This window comes from Micrasema longulum, unplaced genomic scaffold (genome assembly GCF_059751315.1).
Source record: "Micrasema longulum isolate JH-2025_06_02 unplaced genomic scaffold, ASM5975131v1 h1tg003223l, whole genome shotgun sequence".
Taxonomy (NCBI): domain Eukaryota; kingdom Metazoa; phylum Arthropoda; class Insecta; order Trichoptera; family Brachycentridae; genus Micrasema; species Micrasema longulum.
The window spans coordinates 13,064-35,083 of NW_028280310.1; the positions used below are offsets into that span (position 1 = coordinate 13,064).

General features: G+C 30.4%; 1 protein-coding gene across 3 annotated transcripts; it reads left to right on the top strand.

The window, feature by feature from the left end:
* Nucleotides 1-7,404: 7,404 nt before the first annotated feature.
* LOC148270960 (uncharacterized) lies at nt 7,405-9,879 on the top strand. 3 transcript variants are annotated; one of them, XM_088241997.1, is made up of 4 exons: nt 7,405-7,568; nt 8,336-8,579; nt 8,988-9,290; nt 9,377-9,876. In XM_088241997.1, the coding sequence occupies exons 2-4, from the start codon at nt 8,552-8,554 to the stop codon at nt 9,661-9,663; spliced, it is 618 nt and encodes a 205-aa protein (XP_088098123.1). In that variant the 5' UTR covers nt 7,405-7,568; nt 8,336-8,551; the 3' UTR covers nt 9,664-9,876. The 3 variants fall into 3 exon arrangements, with proteins under 3 accessions (XP_088098123.1, XP_088098122.1, XP_088098124.1); XM_088241996.1 differs by lacking the exon at nt 7,405-7,568 and adding an exon at nt 8,036-8,238; XM_088241998.1 differs by lacking the exons at nt 7,405-7,568; nt 8,988-9,290 and adding an exon at nt 8,037-8,238 and having other exon boundaries at nt 9,377-9,879.
* The last annotated feature ends 12,141 nt before the right edge of the window (nt 9,880-22,020 follow it).

Below are 22,020 nucleotides of genomic sequence, written 5' to 3' on the forward strand. Positions count from 1 at the left end.
ACCGATTTCCTTCGAGTACCTATTAGAAAACTCCGAAATTTATGTAGTCAAGTACATCAGAGATTTAGGAGTTGTTTTGGACTATAAACTGACAAACAACCAGCATAAAGAAAATCTAGTAAATAAGTCACCAAAATTATTTGGCTTAATTAACAGAATATCCTCTAATTTTACTAAAGTCCGTATTATCAAAACTCTTTATTGCTAAACTGTTCGCCCTCTTTTAGAATATGTCTCCATATTCTGGCCTCCATTCTTTGTGAACCGTATAAATCACATTAAATCAGTCGAACATCGCTTGCTTCGAAAAGTAGGGTAGATGCTTGGACTGGAGAGAAAAAACTATTCACATACTGACATAGAGTCAATGTTAAATATTTCTAGTCTACAAAAACGTAGAACTAATATTGACTCCATATATATGTTCGGCATACTAAATGGTATAATCGAGGTTCCATCATTACTGGGAAGAGTAAAATTCCATATTCCGACTCGTAGGTTAAGAAATAATGAAATACTGTTCATTGATCAGCATAGAACAAACTATGGCTTTAATTTTCCAATGACTCGTCTTTGTCGTATTGTCAACTCAAGGAAAGATTTGGACTTTTTAGTTAAAGTTTACAACGATTTAAACGAGCACTTAATCAATAGTCCAGATCTTGTCTTGACGTCCCTTATATTCTAAATGATCTTTTTATTTATTTTTTGAATGTAGTGAATTTTTCTCATATTGTAATTATTCATCAGTATTAATCGTATAAATTTATTTATTTATTTACACACACAAGTTTGTTGTACATTATTTGAGACGTTAGCCCCAACTCCATGGGACTAAAAGTCCTGTGTTGAGATAGGACTATCAATTAGTTGATACTGACACATGAGTATATCACCACAAATATAGGTTCAGAAACATAAAAAATAATTTTAAATATGGTAAACAGAAAACTCAAACATTCGGAAAATCATCAAGGAGTTTCCTACTCAAATCGTTCCCACTCAGGAAAATCCTGTCCTTAACTCCTTTCTTGAAAATAGTTTTTGTCCTTGAGAGCTTAATACGCTCTTCCGAAATATTGAGAGATGCTTCTGAGCAAAAGTCTTACGGGTTTTCAGTATGAAATAATTTGTGCTCTGGGACATGGCAAATGGACAATGTAAATAAATAAATAAATAAATATGGGCTAAGTGTTGCAGTGTATAAGGCGGCCTCTTAAACGAGCCAATTACAGGTCATAAGCCCGTAGATGCCTAGATATATATATTATATTCCCTAATAATATTATTATTCTTTGTTGTAATATGTTAATATTGACAGTTCTCTAGGGGATTGAATCCAGTCCTTGTTTACAATAAACTTGACAAACTAAAAATATTGTTTAAAATTGCGACGGTAAATATTGTACACAAAATCGTATTGGAAAACAAACAAGATGTTGAAATAATATTATGAACAAGAAGTAAAATATTGACATTTCTCATGCTTGGACTCCCTGTCTCTTGGGAGACGGTGGATCTTAGATGGGTTTCAGACCTCATCAATATGAACGAGTCAACGGTAGTTTGGGAGTGGTCTCCTCGGACGTGATAGAGATACTCAAACACAATGATGTCGGGAATCGAGACCGCAATAGCTCCTTAGCATAACCAACAACATATTGCTCTGTGGACCATGATATATGGCGGAGATTTTATAATCTAATAAAAAGCATTTATATAGTTGATTATTGATTTTGATTTTTATGATATTTTTGTACCTACCCGATGATTTAGAAACAAACAAACTATCACGCCGTTTCTCTGTGGAGGTAGGCAGAGAGGATTAAACGCATATTAATTTGTCTTTGCTTATAGACCTCGCTTTCTCTAAATTCATGCACGCACACCGATCATTCCGCCTTTTGACGTGTCAAATATTTTTATTTGTTGCAACAGAGAGGGAAAATATTTTTGAGAAAGGAATATAAAAGTCTAGGCATTTACAAGGCTTATGACTTGTCATTTATTTGTTTTAGTGGCCACTTTACACACTGTGTACCATTTCCCGTTCCACCTATGTTTAAACATCCATTTTTCCTCAATTCTTCCATCTGTGGACTTTTGTGAATTGAAGTAGCTGAAAACTTTATTGTGTGGCCGAGATTCGTTCGGCTGAACCAAATTACTTTAACAATTATTTTTTGTACTATTTTAAGACGGTTTAATATATTGGCATATGCACCACCCCATCCTACAATACCATATTGTAACAAAGATTGTACAATTGAGTAATAAGCTATTTTTAATGATTGATTTAAAAATATTCCTTAATCTAATAAATATATTTAAATATATTTTCTAATTCGTTTAACTAGTTCACCAATATGGGCTTTCCATTTTAAGTTTTGGTCTATGTATACACCAAGATATTTAATCTTATCTTTTGTATTAAGTACTGAACATGAAGGATCGCAGTTAGCTTTGTTACAATTGCTTTGGTGAATAATTATTTCTACTACTGAATCTAAATTTGTTTTGTTAATAAAAAATGGGCATGAAGATTTTTCAATTAAATAAAAAAATACGACCCGTTAAAATAAAATAAATTAATGTGTGGAGCCTACGTTAAATCTATACTTTGTTATATGATTGCATTTTGGGGTTTAGGAAATCAAGGAGATATAAATAGATTATAACGATATACAAACTATGCCCAGAACTCTCCACTTATACGTTTTGATCGTGAATATAATTTGAACTTTCCCTTTATTGATCCATTTGACTGTAAAAAAATATAATTTATAATGCGCGTCTTAAAACATACTTTTTTGTCTTATACTTAGTTTCAATAATAAAGTCTTATCTTATCTTATTTTATTTTATTTTATTATATTTTATCTCTAATTCTTAATATTTTAAATATATTTATATTTTCAACATTTGACACTTGTGCAATATTTACACACATGTCCACCCTCATTCCAATGTAACACCCACTCACCCACCCTCTCACTCACTTACACTCACACAAACACACTAGTATGTATTTTGCGTGTATTTAATGTATTTCTGTGGATATCTGTCAATGGTTTTATTCTCTGTATATTTTATTTGTTACATGTATTACTGTTGATATCCCCAATAAATAAAAAAATAAAAAAAACGTAAACAAAACAAAAAATAATAATTGACACACGACAGTAGAAGTATAGTAAAAAAAACAAATAATTGTATATACCTGAACTTAACCAATTAAAGAAAGAAAAAATAAAGTATTTAGGGGTAACAAGATAAAATAAGATGACATTTGAATCACATTTTGAGTATATCAACAGTAAAATTTCCGAAAAGGTAAGATTTCTGAATTGAAAAAGAAAAAACCTTGGTTTTAATACAAGTTATTTAATTTTTAATGCAATGAGGAAGTTCCGTGGTTTTTTTAAAATGTTTTATTTGTTAATAGACTATTAAACTAAGTCAAAAAATTTTTTTTTCAACTTTTAAATATCGTATTATCAGCGCTACGATTTTTTAAAGTTGTGTATTTCTGAAATAACTCCGCGTGTAACGTCAGAGGTTCATTTCCGCTTAGTCTCATTCAGTTTTTCCCATTGGTCCAAAATCGACAAGCAGACCGGAAATCTTCCATAGCTCTCAGATCATAGGTTGATTCACATGAACCAGTGACGTCATTCAAAGTAGTGCGTTTTTATCAATATATTTTTTATTATTTTTTCTGTACATTTTCAAGAAACTTTACCGTACAATTTATTGCTCTTATTTTTACCCCGCGCAAGAAAACATTTTTTGTATCCAATTTCCCGTAGGGCTGAAGTTCGTCATTGTTTTGCCGCATTTCAATTATTGTTCCATTATTCTCTTTCTGAGCACTGAAAATCAATATAATGTCACCTAGAAGGCTTAGAATAGTATGGGGACGATATTGAAATGTGTCAGATATACAAACATTTAACATACGTTGACTGTACTGAATGTGCTTTCGGTAAAGCAAAGAGTAATTTTAAATACATTAGTAGTAGAAAAACTGAATATATTAAATACATTACTATTAATATTTCAATAAATTGCCCGAATAAATGTCATGTTCAGTAATGTTCAGTGTAATTACGAAATCCATTGCTATCCAACGAGGGGGTGAATGTTTCAGACTCCCAAAAACAAGAATCCAGGCAACTCAGAACAATATGTACCATAAAGGACTTAAGATGCTTAATGAGTTGTCAAAAGAGATTAGGAATGCTGTGTCTATCGCATCGTTTCGTGGAATGGCGATAATTTTTCTTAAAAACAAACATCCATCCATCAGAGAGCGTCTGGATTTAATAACAGTGAATTTAATAAAATATTTGCATATCACCACTTACCGACTTTTTCTATGTCTACCGGTTTCAAGACGCACCCGTCTCTTCGTCAGGACATCAGTTAAACCAACATGCAAAACACATCGTACACCTTCCCCATAATTAATTGTTGCACAAAATTATAAAACCAACACGACATAAATTTTAATAAGCTCATGCACTGATTAGGACAAACATGCACTAATTAAATTATGAAAATATTTTATACTTATAATATTAGAAATCAAACACTGATTTGAGTCGACTGAACACTTTATTTTATTTTTTCAAATATAAAAAATATAAAAACAAAAATTTCGTGACAATTGTTTCGCGTTGTTGGGGTATTTTCAAACGAATGTGAAGATCAGATGGATTGAATGATGATGGTGATGGTGATGATTAGATGAATCGAATCTAAATAACCCTAATTTTAAAATAATAAATGAACAAACCAACCTAATATCTTCAACACTATTGAACATATTTAAATAGACTGTTATTCTTCACTTTGATTTATTGCATTTATATATTTTGATAAGAAATCCTTAAAATAGAAATATTTTATAATAATTCAAAATTTCTTCATAATATTTCAATCATGTTTTAAAATTGAAATAAACAGCAATATATTATAATTTTATTGATATATTTTAGACAACAATTATCTAAAGTTATAAAATTATACAGCTTTATTAATTATCTCACAATACATGCATGTATGTCAATAAATACTTTTTATTTTTGTATTTTTCTTAAATTCAAATATAAATACCTCAATTCCCCATTACCTATTAAACACTTAGCTTTGCCCTTAACCATTGCTTTTTCCCTCAATTATGTTTAATGTACATGCTATAGTTCATAAAATTATTTTTATTTTCTACTTAAGTACCTTGAATTTTATAACTATATAAGGACATTCAATCCATCTAATCTCCGCATTCGTTTGAAAATGCCCTAACAAGGCGAAACAATTGTCACGAAATTTTTGTTTTAATATTTTTTACATTTGTAAAAATAAAACAAAGTGTTAAGTAGACTCAAATCAGTGTTTGATTTCTAATATTATAAGTTTAAATATGAAGTTCTACAAAATAAATATCAAATCAATCAATAAAAATATTTTATGTTGTTTGAGAAATAGCTGAAAACAGGGGGAGGGGATGGAAGGAGGAGCTTGAGTTTAATAGTTATGGAACATCGTATAACGGGCTGTATTGAAAGGTTTTTCGATTATTGATCAAAGGAACATTATTTTTTAAAGCTTTCTTAATGTTAAATATTTCCATATTATTCACTTTTAACGGGCTTAAACTGTACAACGCTTTACCAGAAGAAATGAAAAAACAAGAAAAAGTCTGCTTTTGCTCTCGGAGAAAAGAAGCATTTAATAAATAAAAGACATTAGTATAAGGTATCAAAAAAAATAATAAGGAAGTTCAATGCAACTGGAAATTAGATTCACCGAGCGTAAGAATATATTAAAAAACATATTCTTACGCGCGGTGTAAATTAGAGTAGAGGCTTCTCGAAAATGTATAAAAAAATAATAAAAATGATTTCGATATAAATGAACTACTTTGAACTACGTCTCTAGTTCTCTGAAATCAACCAATGACAGAATGTTGTGATACATTTCCGGTTACCGGGAGCCAAATCCACCAACCAGAACAACTCACATTACAGAACTTGAGACGTCTCAGGGGGAGAAATTTCAAAATTATAAAATATAAATTAATCATAACGCTGATAAAACGATACCCAAAAATATTTTTTAAAACATTTTGACTTAGTCTGGTAGTCTTTTAACAAAGAAATATAATATATATGCCTACATTCTATATGTAAGGAAAGAGATCAAATTCGCGAAGATGTTTATCTCATTAAAAGAATGTTTTAAATTGCTTACCGGTGTCCTCTTCACCTTTCGTTGAGGGCTCTTAAAGATTGTTAGCGCCGAGTTAAACTGTAGAGTGATCGCTCCAATAAACTACTGTACACGTCCTGGTTGTTCGCCCTTTCACAAACCTAGATCGGGGTTGATTGTTGAAGAGGGGCGGGAAAAGATAATGTTGATAAGTGAACAATGTAAGAAAGATGAAGTCAGTCTAAATGACACCGTAAAGTGTTAAGAGACTCTGAATTTATAAGAGGTCTTATACTCGCATCTTAAAGTTTATGGAAATATTTTTTTCTGTGGTACCAACATTGTAGTCGTAATTTTATGTTTATTTTTCCATACATATATTTACATAGAAATTTAATTACAAAAATACACGTTAGAAAAATACATCTGAAAATAAGCTATAACATAAATTGGAAAAAATGCCCACACAGACTTCAGCGTCTGAGCGTGGGCCATTTTTTTTTTTAATTACTAATAAGTTTATCTAAATATATATAATTCCCCTGTACGTGTGATGTCACCGTACTCCTACGTACGGCTTAACCGATCTACGTGCGGTTTTCAGAGAAATATAGATCTTTGCGCTGTGCGTGTTCGTAGATAAAATCTTCAATCGAACATGTAAAAAAGGAGTTAGGAGCATAAATGTTTTATTCATACATCTACCGGTGTTGCATTCGAGGTGTATGCATTTGCAAAATAATGGAAAGTTGTTGTTTTTTTGTGTATAAAAAAGTAACTCAATCAGATTCTTTCCTTAAATTCCTTATAATTTCTACCCATTTATTTCTTATTATTGGATTTTTGGTAACACTAAAATAATACTAAATTCAATACATTTTTAAAAATCGTTTTCCTATATAAGTAAACTTTTCTGTTAGTGCCTTTTTCAATTTATATTGAAATTTTTGTTGGTTTGGATATGTGTTTATTATTACAATTGATATTTTGATGTTATTCTTGTACTTATATTTTTCTTGTCTTTTGTTTGTGTCTATATTGTTATTCATTTCGGTTTATGTTTTTCTTATGTTTATAAAAGTAACTTGATTTTGGCCGATGTTATCCACTGGGGTGACAGTCCCTATTGCGAAGTGTTTTACCCCCCTTGTGTTGGTAGTAATGGAATTGGTAGTAATTCGCATCGCTATTTCGAGTAAGCGCTACGCACTTGCTACGTACGAGCGCTGATGTCGCATCATGACGTCACACAGTTAGAAAAAGCAAATGGCGCATGTGTGAAAAACGGTTTAAATTTAAAACCTGTGTAAATCTTAAATCTACGGCGTGCGTGTCCTGTTTTCGTTATTTTTTCGGTTTGTGTCAGTCTTCTCACCTTTTCTCTTCTATTAAAAGCAAAAAGCGCGTGTGAAAAATGGTTTAAATTTAAAACGTGTGTTAACCTTAAATCTACGGCGTGCGTGTGTCTTCTCACCTTTTCTCTTCTATTTTTCTCGCCTGTGATAGTTATAACAATGTCAAAAAAGTGTTGTATGCTTTCTTGCCATGTATCCGGGGACATCGTCAAACTATATCGCTTTGCCAAAATTAGACCCATCACATAGTAGAATTCGCTATGCATTTCGCGTATGTCAAAGACATTTTCAGGCAAAGTTCATTGAGGGAAACTGTAGGCTACTTCCTGAAGCAGCACCGGCTTTATTTGCTGAAGAACATGTAGCCAAGGAAGCAAAAATAAAAATTTAATATACCACAAAACTGCGCTAATTTTGTCCCTTGCTTTGTTGTAAAACTCTCCTAAGGGTTACATACTCGTGCAGAAATTTTTTGCATCGCCTTCAAGACGAACCTTATATAGACTTCTTGGAGGATTGAGTTTCCGAACAGGAATAAATGCAAACATAACAGCATTTTTAAAAAATATTTATTAATATTTAATAATTTCGCTGTCACCATAACTATCTTTTGGTGTGAAAAATGAAGGACTCCAAAGGCTTCTCGATTTTGGAATTGAGAAAAAGCCAGGTTTGTTTTTAAAAAAATATTTAGTATTGCAAACAAATTATTTAGTTCCATTTGTAATGTCATAATTTTGAGAATATATATTTTTTTCTTATTTCAGATTTGCGGACCATGCCCTGGTTTTTATGATAAGGGAGATTTTTTATGATATTGCTTACTATTTCTGTGAAGGGACAACTCCTGCCATTCAGTTAAATGTATTCGGGAAGTGTACGCTGCTGTTTCAGACACTGGTTTTATTATTAAGGCCAGTATATGTGACCAAGGTGCTACGAATGTTGGAGCACTTAAATATTTAAGAGAAGAAACACGAAGAATGTATTTGATTAATGGGAAAGATTATGGTAATAATTATTTTTAATATTTTATTAATAAAAAACTTTGCATTTATACGTCAATCATGAAATTAATATTAGTTAGAAAACAAGGTTCTGGTATTCAAAATTACCCATCATCAAATGTTAACATAAACTTGCAAAGGTTTATATTTACACCTAATGATGGGTGATGAATTCTGAATACCCAAGACTTGTGTACTAACTAATATTAAACTCGTATGTGGTGTATAAATACAAAGTGTTTTTTATTTAAAATTAATTCTACAAATTAATTTCTAAAACGGTAGATAGAATTATTTTTATTTCCTTAGTTTATAAATGCAAAATTACATTCAGATTTTCTTTACAAATATTTTAAATAATACTACTTCAGTTTTATATTATGTTTAATGTTTTATTGAAATTTGTTTGCAGATGAAACATTTTTTGAAATATGTCGTCATAAGGTTTTTATAATTTATGACCTCCCACATTTGATAAAGGGGTTAAAAAATAATTTTCTCAATAAAAATACATCAACTGAGGCTAAAATTTCAAGTTGGAATGATTTAATTTTTGTGTATGAACGGGACGCAAGGATTGGAGATGTGAGGTTATTGAAATCAATACACGATGCACACATTATACCTGATAAAATCCGAAAAATGAAAGTAAGCAACTGCGTCAAAGTGTTGAATGAAAGGACGGTTGCTGCTCTTCGTTTTGCTGCAGAATTTGGTATGTATCTAAATGTGCGGTATGAGATCAAAATATGAATTAAAAATATTTAGTCTTTAATAAATACTTGTTTTTTTCTATTTCAGAGTCATCACCCAAAAAATTAAGTTTGTTAGCCACCAGTGATGTCGTCTTATTCTTCGACAAACTCTCCGACAGTACAAATGGTGCTACCAACTTTTCCAAGGGTAAAATGAGATACATTACTACACCGCAGTCTACACACCATGCATTTTGGATTGATGCTATTAACAAATTGAAGAAAATGAAATTTGAATTCAGGAAGAGAGACGATTGTACCATCTCTAAAAAACTATATTTTGACCATCAAAGGTGTTCAAGGGCTCTGGGCAGACTTGCATCAGGCTGGTAATAAAAAACTAGTTCTGCGACGTCTCAACCAAGATCCATTGGAAAACTTTTTTGGTACAATAAGAATGTACAATGGAAAGAATGTGAATCCAACATGCAGAGACTTTGTCAACACTTTTAAGTTTGCACTTATTAGTATTTTTTTGTCGTCACACTCTCCGACACTTAACTGTGAAGACGATAGAGGGCGCATGATACTAAACCTGAAAGAGTTTTTAAGTTTCTCTCGTGAGAGCCCATGGATATTCTGCTGGTTGGATTTGTCGTAGATTGTTAAGTGACAATATTTGTGAGGCCTGCAAACAATCCCTTACTCAGTCAGAAGCTTCAATTCATCACAAATATGTATTGTTGAGAGAGAGAACTGGTTATTATTTAAAATTAGCATATAAAAGCCTTCTGAATTTATTTACAAGGTGTATTGAAATTATTAATGGGTATTTAAATAATCCAAATAATCTTATTCAATCAAATATCCATAACAACTTGCAGTATATAATAGAGGAAAATTTAAATTTTGAGTGGTTATAAATGTAATAAAAGTAAAATTTGTAAAGCTGATTTTTAAATTACAACTATTTAATTAGACACAGGAAATAAATAAAATATTGTCAGGAAAATATGATTCTATTTAGAATGTAAGTAATTTTAGAAGTAATTTTACTTGATTCGAATCTAAATGTTTTACAAAAATTGGCTGTTGTAAAAAGCAAAAAATATTAATCATTAATTTGTAATTTAAAATCATTAATTTGTATTTAAGTAACTGTTATTTATTTACTCTTGCATATAAATACAGATGGTTTTTATCACATATTTTTAAATAAACAATTCTTATTGACCTATTTATTTATTTATTGTTGCAAAATGAATATGTTATGTATTTGTATAGCTAACATACAGTATTTCTTTTAAATATGGACCTTTATTGTTCACATCATTATTGCAAATTAAATATGTTATGTTATTTTTTTAGCTAACATACAGTATTTCTTTTAAATATGGACTTCACTTTATTTGTTCAGTACACAAAATATGACATTTTTGCTTTTAATGTGCAATAAGTAGATATTATTTTAACAAGTAGCATTAAGCTGTTGCAATTATATTCTGAGATAAGAGCTATTCTATTATTTTTAAATTTTTCTGTAATCATAACTTCCAGAAAGAAATTTTGATGTGAAAAGGGGCTAATTATTTTGTAAGTTTTTGTATTATATAAAATTGATGTATTCTGAACTGGGAGTATGTGCACATTCCGTTATACTAGGATCCCTAGTGATTTTCTGATCCCACGGTATTGGTTGATATAAATTTTTATCCACATCTGTCAACAGTCATATATCTTTTAACAAGATATTATTATGGTATCAATAAAATAAATAGTCAGAGATTGATTCTCAAAGTGTATTCCTTGTTCATTGATAGGAATAAGTCTAGTGTTCTCCTTAAAAATATTGTTTTTGTTGGTTACAATATTTTTGCGATTATGTCTCGATAATACAATACACTAAATACAAAATATAACTACCGTTTACAAGTGAACAATACAACACTGTTCTTTCCCAGGATCCAAGTGGAATTATTGTATTGTCCCAGAATATTGTCTTTTGTGGTTGATGCTGTTTATTAGACAATATTTTCATATCTTTTATATTGTACTCCTGTAAATGGAACTTTAAGCTATGCATTAAAACATGCAGGATCCCGCTAATACGAGGATTTCACTGGATTGAAATTTTTTCATTCTGCTAAAACCTAGATTGAAAATCAGCTGCAGGGTTGGAAGCCCTAATCTGAACCACGACACATTATTTTTCTTTTATGCGTTTTAAAGTTGTATCAAATTTAATTTAAATGTAATGTTTTATTCTGAATAAAGACTAAAATATATACATTAAAACTATTAACATGTTATATAAGTATATATATATATAGAATTCAAATAAGTTTAGCTCTTCAGAAAGTATTGTATTCCAATGTTATCTTTTTTTGTTGCATAAATCTGTATTATATCAACTTAAATATATCCATATATGTATTGAAGCGTTCAATTGGCATGTTTTTCTTTCCAGAACTTAAAATAAAAATTGTCATGTTTAATTATGTGTTCCATGTTGGCGTTTTTTTTATCCAACTTAACACTGAATCAAAGTTAACAACGTTAAACTAAATTATTAAAAAAATCATGTTCTATATAAAGTGTCTTTTTTTTCATCTCCTCTGTCTTCAAAGCCTCTTTACCATTAATGATCAGTGTTAGGGCAAGTTTGCTTTATAAAAGTTTGTTGTTAAATGTGGTGAATTCACTTTTAAATCACAAAAAAGGAAACTAAGATTTTTTATTAAATTTTATGGGTTGGCAATCAATTCCCAAAACTCATTATTTTCGAAATGCAGAATCATTAATGATAGAGAAGCTTTAATTCCTTCATAATATAAACTTGTAGTTTGATCAGTAGTAATAATTAAAAATCCGTGGTAAAAGTAACAATTTGGAAAAAAAGTGAATACTTCTGATTTTTAACTATTACTCATGATCAAGCTATGAGCTGTAAAAACTTTTAGGGAAAGTTTTGAATTTCCCGCGGATTTTTTTTTCGATGGATATAAGCGCCAACGTGAAATAGCGTAAATACAAAATTTGACCAATAGGAATGTGTTATTATACCTAAACGTCAAATAGTTGTTACGGCGCCGTAGTACTAAGTGGCAGATCTGAACTAGTAATAGTTCTACATTATCTCTGATGTTATCAAGTTTTGGTAGTAGGCCCTAATAAAAAAAATATTAAAAAAATACCCTTTTGTTGGTGAGACGACCGGAGTTTGACGTTTACAAAAAGAATGCCATATTTGAAAAAATGATTATTTTATGTTTTGGAGTTCAACCATAAACAATTTTTTTAATCTTGTCAATTTTTAGTTCTGGAATTTAACCACTAACAAGTAAACATGTAAACACTGTTTCTGGCTAGTATTACCAAGAATGGTAAAAGCCATAATAAAGGAAAAAAACAAACAAGTATTTCTAAAACGAAAGTTGAGTTTTATTATAGTTTAATTTACTAACGAATTCGGTTTAACGATCGTTTGACTATCAATTTGCTGGTTTACCCGCGTTTTTACTTGAGTGAAATATAACCACTGTTTTTTTTATTCCAAATCTCAAAAATGGAATATTATGTTTTATTAATTTTTTACACATTGTTAAACTGCGGAATGTGATTTTGCAAACGTCAAAAAGGCGAAGTGATTAAACCACGTGACAACACGGCATATTTAAACGCAATTAAATAATAACATCGGTCAACAGAATCTAAAAATAATAATAAAGTTTGACAATTTCATAAAATAAAAACCGAAAAACAATAACAATATTTTAATATCTTATTTGAAAACAAGGATGATAAGAAAAATTAAAAGACAACAATATGCAACGGACGTGTATCCGTTTTTTCATGGTCCTTGGTTTTCATACCGTAAAAACGGACCGGTGAGGAACAAGAGTCCTTGCTGACTATCCGTTTATTTATACTAGCCCACACAAAAGTGCCTGACGGACAGCTGTCTAGTGCAAAAAACGCGAATACAAACCCATGGCAAAAACGGTCGTTAACACAAGCCTTTCTTTTTGAGGTGCCTTGTCAGGTCCTCCTGACGTTGGCGATCACTACATCGAAAGCATCTCGGTCCTGCGCTACTTTTATATTCCGCAGCCAGGACATCTGCTTATTGGATGTACTCGCCATGGTGATTCCTGGGAAAAGATGACCAGGGACCTTATGCTGGGCTCATTCGTCTTTAGAATCGTATGCGACGAGTGACAGCATTCTTGAACCACCCATACGAATACAGTCGATTGAAAACCAATCGACTTTATCTCGAGTGCTCCAAAGCACTTGACATTGACAATCGAATGCGACATCGCAACTTCAGCTGTCAAACTTACTTCTTGTAAAAAGCTCGGCATTTATGTTTGAATAGCGAGAATGTATTTATGTTGTATTAAACTTAAAATTTACAACACTGTTCAATATTATAATTATGACGTATAAACAAATGTGCAACAAATACAACTGTACTTATTTTTAATCCAAATTCAAATGAAGTTTCACTAGAAAAATTATTGTTTAATTATTTTATCGCTCGTCGTATTTAAGATATACTCGTATTTATTTATTTTATTATTTATTAACATATAAACGGCGCGCAGTGCCTTTTACCTTAAAAAGATACATATTAAAAATAATATAAACATTTCAATAAATATGAAAAATGTAAAATTAAACACAAAAGTATTTTTTTATATAAATACTATATATATAACACAGCAGTTTTGTATAAAGAACATATTTAGATATAAAAAAATAATTATAAGTATATTATTTACAATAAAATTATTTTGATTAAAAAAAAACATAAATTAAAAAAATTGTTACAATAATGACAATTAAAGCAATTAAAAAAAAAAGTAAACACGTAAATATGGTACACAATAGTACCCATACAAAAGTAAACATAGAAAACACTTGAATCTAAAAAATGTAAATTACCGTTCATCATCTTTGAAATGATTAAATAGAGTTGATTTATATAAGCTTTACTAAGTGAAAAATATCAGCAACGTCGGAATAGTTATTGCCGAGTACATGGAGTCGATTCAGAATAGCATATTATAAGTATATTATACAATATGTTTTTAAAATCCATTAAATGCAAATTAAATATTTCTAATAACATGTAGATGTGTGTAATGTTAAAGGAAAATAATAATCATAAATGTTGCAGTGTCTCAGTAAAACATTTTTGTATATTTTTTTCATAATATTTCATACACAAAATATGCAACGGAAGAAGTCTGACAAGAAACAATAAAAGTTTACGTGTGGCAGGAAAGCCATAGGCCATGGCCGGATTTGTTAGTATTACCACTTTCTCATTCGTCTTCCGTAAATAAATTGTCGGAGGGTTTTCAAGAATAGCGTTATGACAAAGCGATTGAGATGCCCAATCGACTGTTGTGACAAAATGTCACATCTTGCCAGCATAAGGCTCCTGAGTGGTTTCTCGTTGCCTTCTCTAGCTTTTCTGTTGGGGTTACCTTCTCTTGGCTGGTTAGTTTTGATTTTAAGGCGCCAGTAACTTATGTAAACCGTTATGAGTGTGATCCCATTGCCCAGGGACGCTAACGAGTTGGACTAGTCAGTAGTGCTACCGTAACAAGAGGCATAATTCTTTGAAATACGGTAGAACTTCATTTATCCGAACTCAAGTCATCTATATTGCTAATTACCCGGATCTTTACCAGAAAATAACAAAAAAGAGATGTTATAATGACAAAAAACAAATCGAGTTTCGTTGTCAAAGCAAATGACATTGTGGGACATGTTTGAGTCGGTTTGAATATGATTCCAATTCCCTGTGGAATTTCAAATGCAATGAAAATGTTGTCTTAGAGTAAATTTGCGTTTTCTTTCGAAACATTGCCTTGATTTAATGGTTAATCCAATTATCTCAATTTTCGCACATCCGGATAACGTCTAGCACTTCTCAATCTGGATAATTAGAGTTTTACTGTATTAATATAGTCCTAAAAGAAAAAAAGTCGTAAGGCGTCTGGATTTTATAAAAATGTTTTAAATCATTTTTATATGGCGTAGGTAAATATTGCTTATTAATTAAGGTAAAACTAGAAGTTCAAATTTTATTTGTACAACTATCTTAAATAAAAACAATACAATACAATACGATACGAATACAAAAGCAAAAATGACAATGTTATGCAATAATTTTTTACTCAAATTCAAGAAATAAGATAGGCAAAATGATCATTATGCAAATGTTATTTTTTTTATTTTTTTTTTTATTTGAAAAATTAATTTATTAACCCTTACGGATTATTAAATTCATTTTACAAAAATACTAAAAACATTTTTCATTCATACTCTGTTGTTCAAAATAATATTTTTTACATCTTTTGAAAAGTTTGTCTGAGTCTTTTGTTTAGTTTTGTCTGGTAGTTTATTGTATAATTTCAGTCCCTGGTTCGTTAGTCTTGATTGTCCTTGTCTTGTTTTAGAAAGTTATATATGGTATTTGTCTGATATTCTCGTATTATGTCCATGTTGACTACAATTTTTTACAAGTTTTAGTTCTTCGTCTACAACTACATTAGTGGCTAATTTATGGATAAATTTTAATGATTCTAGTTGAAAGAGTTCAGTTATATTTAATTGCTTAGTTTGTTTAAAAAGTTCTCTAGTTGCAGTTAGATACGGAAGGTCATATACTAACTTTAATATTTTATTTTGTTGTTTTAAATTTCTGAAACTATTTAAAATTACAGGGCATAAAAAATGAGTGAAACGTTGAGTCTTTGTATTTGGGAATGAATATTAGTTTACTGATAGCGCCAATGTGTGCTTAACTGATTTCGAGTAAAAATGTCAATTTTGAGATTTGCCACTGTTATTCCCGGGGTATTTTGACGGTATTTCTCCACTCACTTTATTCGGAAAATAGCTTTGTCCGTAGTATTATAAATACAGGTATATTTACTGTCTGAAATGCCGATTTGAATAAACAAACTATTTTTCTTTCCCGACAATTTCCCGTGTTTACGAATTCCTTTTAACCCAAAATGCTTACATTTCCACTTCGCTTCATTCCTGTCTTATATATCTTCCAAGTTTTTCGTCTTCTCCGATAAGTTCACAGTTATGCTTCGGTGACTGTCGAGATTCGCTTTGCTTTATCTTAGTTTATCTTCTGTGAGCTTTTTATTTATTTACTTCTCGCCCTTAGAAATGGAAACATGGCTACAGCCAACTATCGGAGACACGTCAAGGATACTCGAAATTCAGAAACGGTTGATAAGCTTTAAATCGTGAATTCTTTGAAATATTTGGCTAATGGAGTACGCGCTTCCTTTGAAACATTTGTTATTTTGGAAGACTTTACTCACATGTTTACATTTTCTTTACGTTTATCTTCTTACAACATATTATTGTTGTTTTAAAATATCATCTTTGACTTAGTGTTTTTTAGCTTGCGGTCGTGATCTCTAGGACCCCCTGGGACTCCCTGGGACCCCCTGGGGGGGGACCTTGCTAGGGGGGTCGCGGGCACGAGAAAACCAAAAGTAAGAAGTCGTCATAATCAAATCCTTTCCGCACCTAATGGTGCACAGGGCACTGCGTTGGTATACAGATCGCGGCGTATCTCAATCATTTTTGTTACATGAAGGTAAGATGATCAGTCTTACGTTTCGGGTGCCAGTCTAGGGAATATGAAATATTCTAGTATAAAAACACCCTTTTTAAACAATATTTCATGCCATTCATATCGGGAATCAAACCCGAGACCTCTAGCATGGTAGGCACATGCGCTGCCCACTACGCCACGAGGCCAACAAAAGTAAAAAGTAAGGGATGAAAAACTGGCATTTTATGAGGAGCGGGTAGCGCCAGATCTTAAAGTCCGTTTACACGTGGACAATACAATATTTTATGTTCCAGGATTTGACCATTATCTACGTGTTTACAGCTATTTGTAGGACAGGACGTTGTTCCGAGACATTGTCACGGAGATAAACGGGCAGGCTATTTTCGCGGAATAATTATTACCTCCACTACCGCACGCGGCCGCATTGTCCTCGTGAAAACGTGAACGGGCAGGACCTCATAACTATAGTGATTTTCTCGGCGTGTACGTATCGCTCCCGCGCATTTTTTCTGCCGAATGGCGGAAGGAAAAATTCGTCCGAATATTTAATTCGTCTTTTGACAATTCCAATACATCTTGGAATAAAACAAATAATATTTTTCTAAACTCGCCCGCCATAAACACCTTCGTGTATACATTTTGTCACATAATACGTTACTGGCTAATAGAGTCACACATACGGACGAAAACTATTATATAATTATCAACCTTGAAGTTAGCTACAGTTTACAGTAATATAACGAACCTTAGTTACTCAAGTTGAAAATTGCAAGCGCAAATCGTACCGTTACACGTTTGTTGTTAAACTAAAAACTAAACCGAACATTTGAAACGCTTCTGTTATGTATAAATTTTTTTTTAGAAAATTCTACAAATAAAATTTGAGCATTTAGTTATACTTTAACTAATAAAGACTAAATTATATAAAAAACCATTTTAAGAACAAAACATTGTTTTAAATTTTGTTGTTTGTATACCTGTTAGGACTACTAGACATAATGTTTCATTTCATATGGATATTACTGAAACTAATTGTATATTTTTTTTCTTTTTTTCATAAACAGGGCATTTAGTATTTTGATCCTTTTAAATCGAGCCTTAGGTTAATAAATAATTATACGAGTATCTCGAATCAAAATTCTCATCAAAATTTAATTGAGTTTTTGTTTTTATTGCTTCCTTTTCTCGATTCTTGTCCATTTATCTCGCTTCCGTTCAAACTCAAAGGAAATGCTACATCAACGAAAACTTTACGTTGAATTCGATAAAGAAAGCGCTGAATCAGATAAGGAGATTATTTTAAAGAACAATCAACTCTTAATCGTCAGAGTTTAAATGGAAAATGTTTTACAATGGCATTTTTTCAAGTTAAAATTTATTTACAATATTTTGAGTTTGTCCAAATGTTTATAGACGAAAGACTGGATTTCACCTCCTCGAGAGTCATTAAAATTAACAAATTACAACAGAAATTGAGAAAATTACAGAGAAGGGAATATGGAAGTCTAGGCCACTTAAACCAGCCAATGACGGAATAAAATCCAGTATTTTGTCTACAAAGATTTGGACACACTCAAAAAAGTTTAAAAATTCAAAATCGTTTTCAGGCGTTGCCTAGTATGTGAAATAATTTGATCAGATGAATGTCTTCACAACAGTAAAGGTTTCAGCACTATAATTTCAGTAAAATCAACAGATTGAAGAATTGAAGAAAAATTCATGTTCAAACATGGGGAAAATGGTGAATGTTCCACATTGTGTAAAGTGGCCACTTAAACCAGGCAATGACAGATCATAAACCCTGTTAATGCCTAGACTTCCATAAATATTTCCTTCTTCAAACTGTTTTTCATCCCTGATGTAATTTGTTAATAAGATTAATTTATAGCTTCTTATTACTTTGATACATTTGATTTGCTCTGCTCGAAAATACATGTACAAAAATATTCTAAAAAAAAAAATTTGACTTTACCAATTTTTGGGATACCTCCTGAATTTAACACCTAAACGCTGTGTTAAGATTTTTTTATTTCTTAATGCAAGAGTTATACTACAGTTACTCCAAATGTGATGAAATTGAATTATATTTATGTCGAAACAATATTTTTCGTCATCTACGAGTATATACATAATTACATATTTTATATATTAATGGCTTATCACTGTACACTTTTTAAAGGAAAAATAATTATGTATGCCGGCGACATAAGGCTTTATTACAAAAATTAATCTGACGCATTTACTAACAAAGACATAAACGAGGGCCTAACTTGTTGACTAAATAGACAAATAAAAACATACTTAGACTTAATGAAAAAAAAAAGTTATAAATTTTGTATCTAGAAAAAAAAATCATAAAATATATGCTTACATAAACGAAGAACGACTAATTGAAATTGAATATATAAAATATTTAGGACTAACAAAAAACTGACAATTGACATGGACAGCTCACATGAACAATTTAATTAGAAAATTAGCAACATTATCGAGTCTTTTTTCAACAATCAAAAATTTTGTTCCGAAAACGGCAAAAATTTTTATGTGTGAAGCCTATGTCAAATCTAAAATATGTAATATGCAACAACTATGGGGAACAGGAAACCAAAATGACATAAACAGACGACAACGACAGCAAAATAAAATATTGAAGCTAGTATATGACCTCCCCTATCTAACACCAACTAAAGAAATTTTTAACAAACTAAACAATTAAATGTTAATGAACTTTTTTCAAATAGAATCTTTTAAATGTATTTATAAGTTAGCCACTGATATTATTGTAGACAAAGAACTAAAACTTGAAGAAAATTGTAATAAACATGGACATAATACAAGAATATCAGAACAATTTTATATATAAATACTGTTTACGATTGTATACTTTTCTCGATGTTCTTGTTATTTTTTTAATATTATGCTATTATTTGTTTTATTTCTTTTCTCTGGTTTTATTTTAATTGTGTAAAAGGTTCATGGAACCGTAAATAAATAAATACCGCATACAACTTTTTAATCTTTTTTTTTCTATTGAATATGCTCTGTAACTTGAATTATAAAAATAAAACTTTCATTTTATTGGTTGGTTGAAATAAATTACCATTCGGCAATAAGCCCGCCAATGTACAAATAACAATATGCATAAAAAGTTAAATAAAAAAAAAAAAAAAAAAAAACATTTCAAAACAAGACAAGGACAATCCAAACTAATAAATCAGTGACTGAAATTATACAATAAATTACCAGACAAAACTAAACAAAAGACTTGGACAAACTTTTTAAAGGGCATAAAAAATATAATTATCAACTAAATATTTTTTTTTTTAATTTTTGTAAAATGAATGTAACAATCCGTAAAGGTTAATAAATAAATTTCAAACAAAAAAAACTTGGTAAATAGCATTTACCGTGTTTTTTTCTAATTTAATAACAAAGAGGTTTTTTTTCTTATTGTAACTCCACACCGAATTAGTGGTTAAGGATAGTAGGAAAACATACAGTACTCCGAAAAAATTTAAAATGTATGTTTTCGTTATGTGTATCAATATATTTTTAAAATATAAAGCCTCTCTCACTGAAAAATACAAAAGATTTAAAGTGTAAAGAAAAAAAAATGTTCACAGTATGTTGAGAGATCACTTATATGACATGATTCTTTGTACGACTCAAGAAAAGTCTATTTGGCTGTGGTAGAAATGGGATGAATATCTTAACGTTTTTAGTCAGAATTCCAACGTGTCCCCGGAATGTGATCAAATATTATAGTGAAACTTCGGTGTATATTATAATAATGTAGACTAAATTTAATAACCTTACATTACTGAGAGTGGGGCCATCATATTAAATTATCATGTGTACGGCTAAGTCCCTAAATATTCCTACCTCAAGTGTATTCGACGGGATGCGGATGTCCCGAAATTTTAGAATATTAAATTCATCGTATCCTCATGTACTCGTACATACGCTTGTAATCGCACTAAGTTAAGGCTGTAGCCTAGTAAAACGAACGCTAAATTAGGAAATCATACGATTTTGCCATTTTAAAACGAATGTTTTTTTAGCGCGCAATAATAAAAAAAGAAAAAAACATAAATTGGATAAAATCAATATTTTTTAAAGGTATTTCTGTTAAAAAATATACTTGTAAGTTTTATGTTACTAAAATATAATTACTTTTAGACCGGCAGATTACGCCATTTCAAATTTAGACTAAACTTAGGTGTCTAGGATCTCAGTAAAGACTAAGTATTGAAGTGAAATTTGTTTCAATAATTTAAAAATAATAAACTGAACGTGAAAGTGGCGGAAATCAAATTTATTTTTTTCGATTTTGAAAATAAATACAAGCATTTTAAATCACATACATTTTTGTGACATGTTCCTTTATTTTTACGTAAAATTTTGCCTTCGGTAATACTTAAAAAAAAAAAAATATTGAAATACTTTTGTCAAAACTTTTTTGTATAGAATTGTTTTCTTTTTTTAAAAAAAGAAGATAATTATATAACTGTTAAATAAGCAGTAAATGGGCAACGAGGCCCATTTAGATTTTAATTTATCAATATGGTCACTCTGCTATTATGTTCATGTTTATAATATAGAAAACATTCAACAAAAAATTCTACGATATATAAACTACAAACTAAACATTCCAATACAAAATGTGAATTATGACTATTTATTAACACTGCTTAACCTAACAACACTTTCTGAAAGAAGAACTATTAATGATCTCATTGTACTGTATAAAATTGTAAACTCTCTTTTTGACGCACCAAAAATACTTGAATTGATTAATTTTAGAGTACCTGCTGTCAACACTAGGAGTACTTTATTGTTTTATTACTCCAGTACTTCTTCCAACCAACAAAACAATTCATTGATACCGAGACTGCATAGGTTAGGTAACACTTATGGAACGGCTGCAGACATTCTGTCTAATTCTTTACTATCTTATAAGTCCACAATATCAAGTTTATTTGTAGCTGCTCGTCAAACTATTATTGACAATTCAATTCCATAATTAAAAAAATACTTACTTGTTTATTTTTATTACCATTTACTTGTTTTTTATTTTTTACTATTATATCAAATTGCATTGTAGTATTGGCAAATACGCATTTCATAGATAC

Coding starts and splice junctions, on each gene's coding strand:
- LOC148270960 (XM_088241997.1), top strand. CDS start 8,552: ATGTATTTGATTAATGGGAAAGATTATG. Junction 8,580..8,987: donor GATTAATGGGAAAGATTATG/GTAATAATTATT, acceptor ATTTGTTTGCAG/ATGAAACATTTTTTGAAATA. Junction 9,291..9,376: donor TCGTTTTGCTGCAGAATTTG/GTATGTATCTAA, acceptor TTTCTATTTCAG/AGTCATCACCCAAAAAATTA.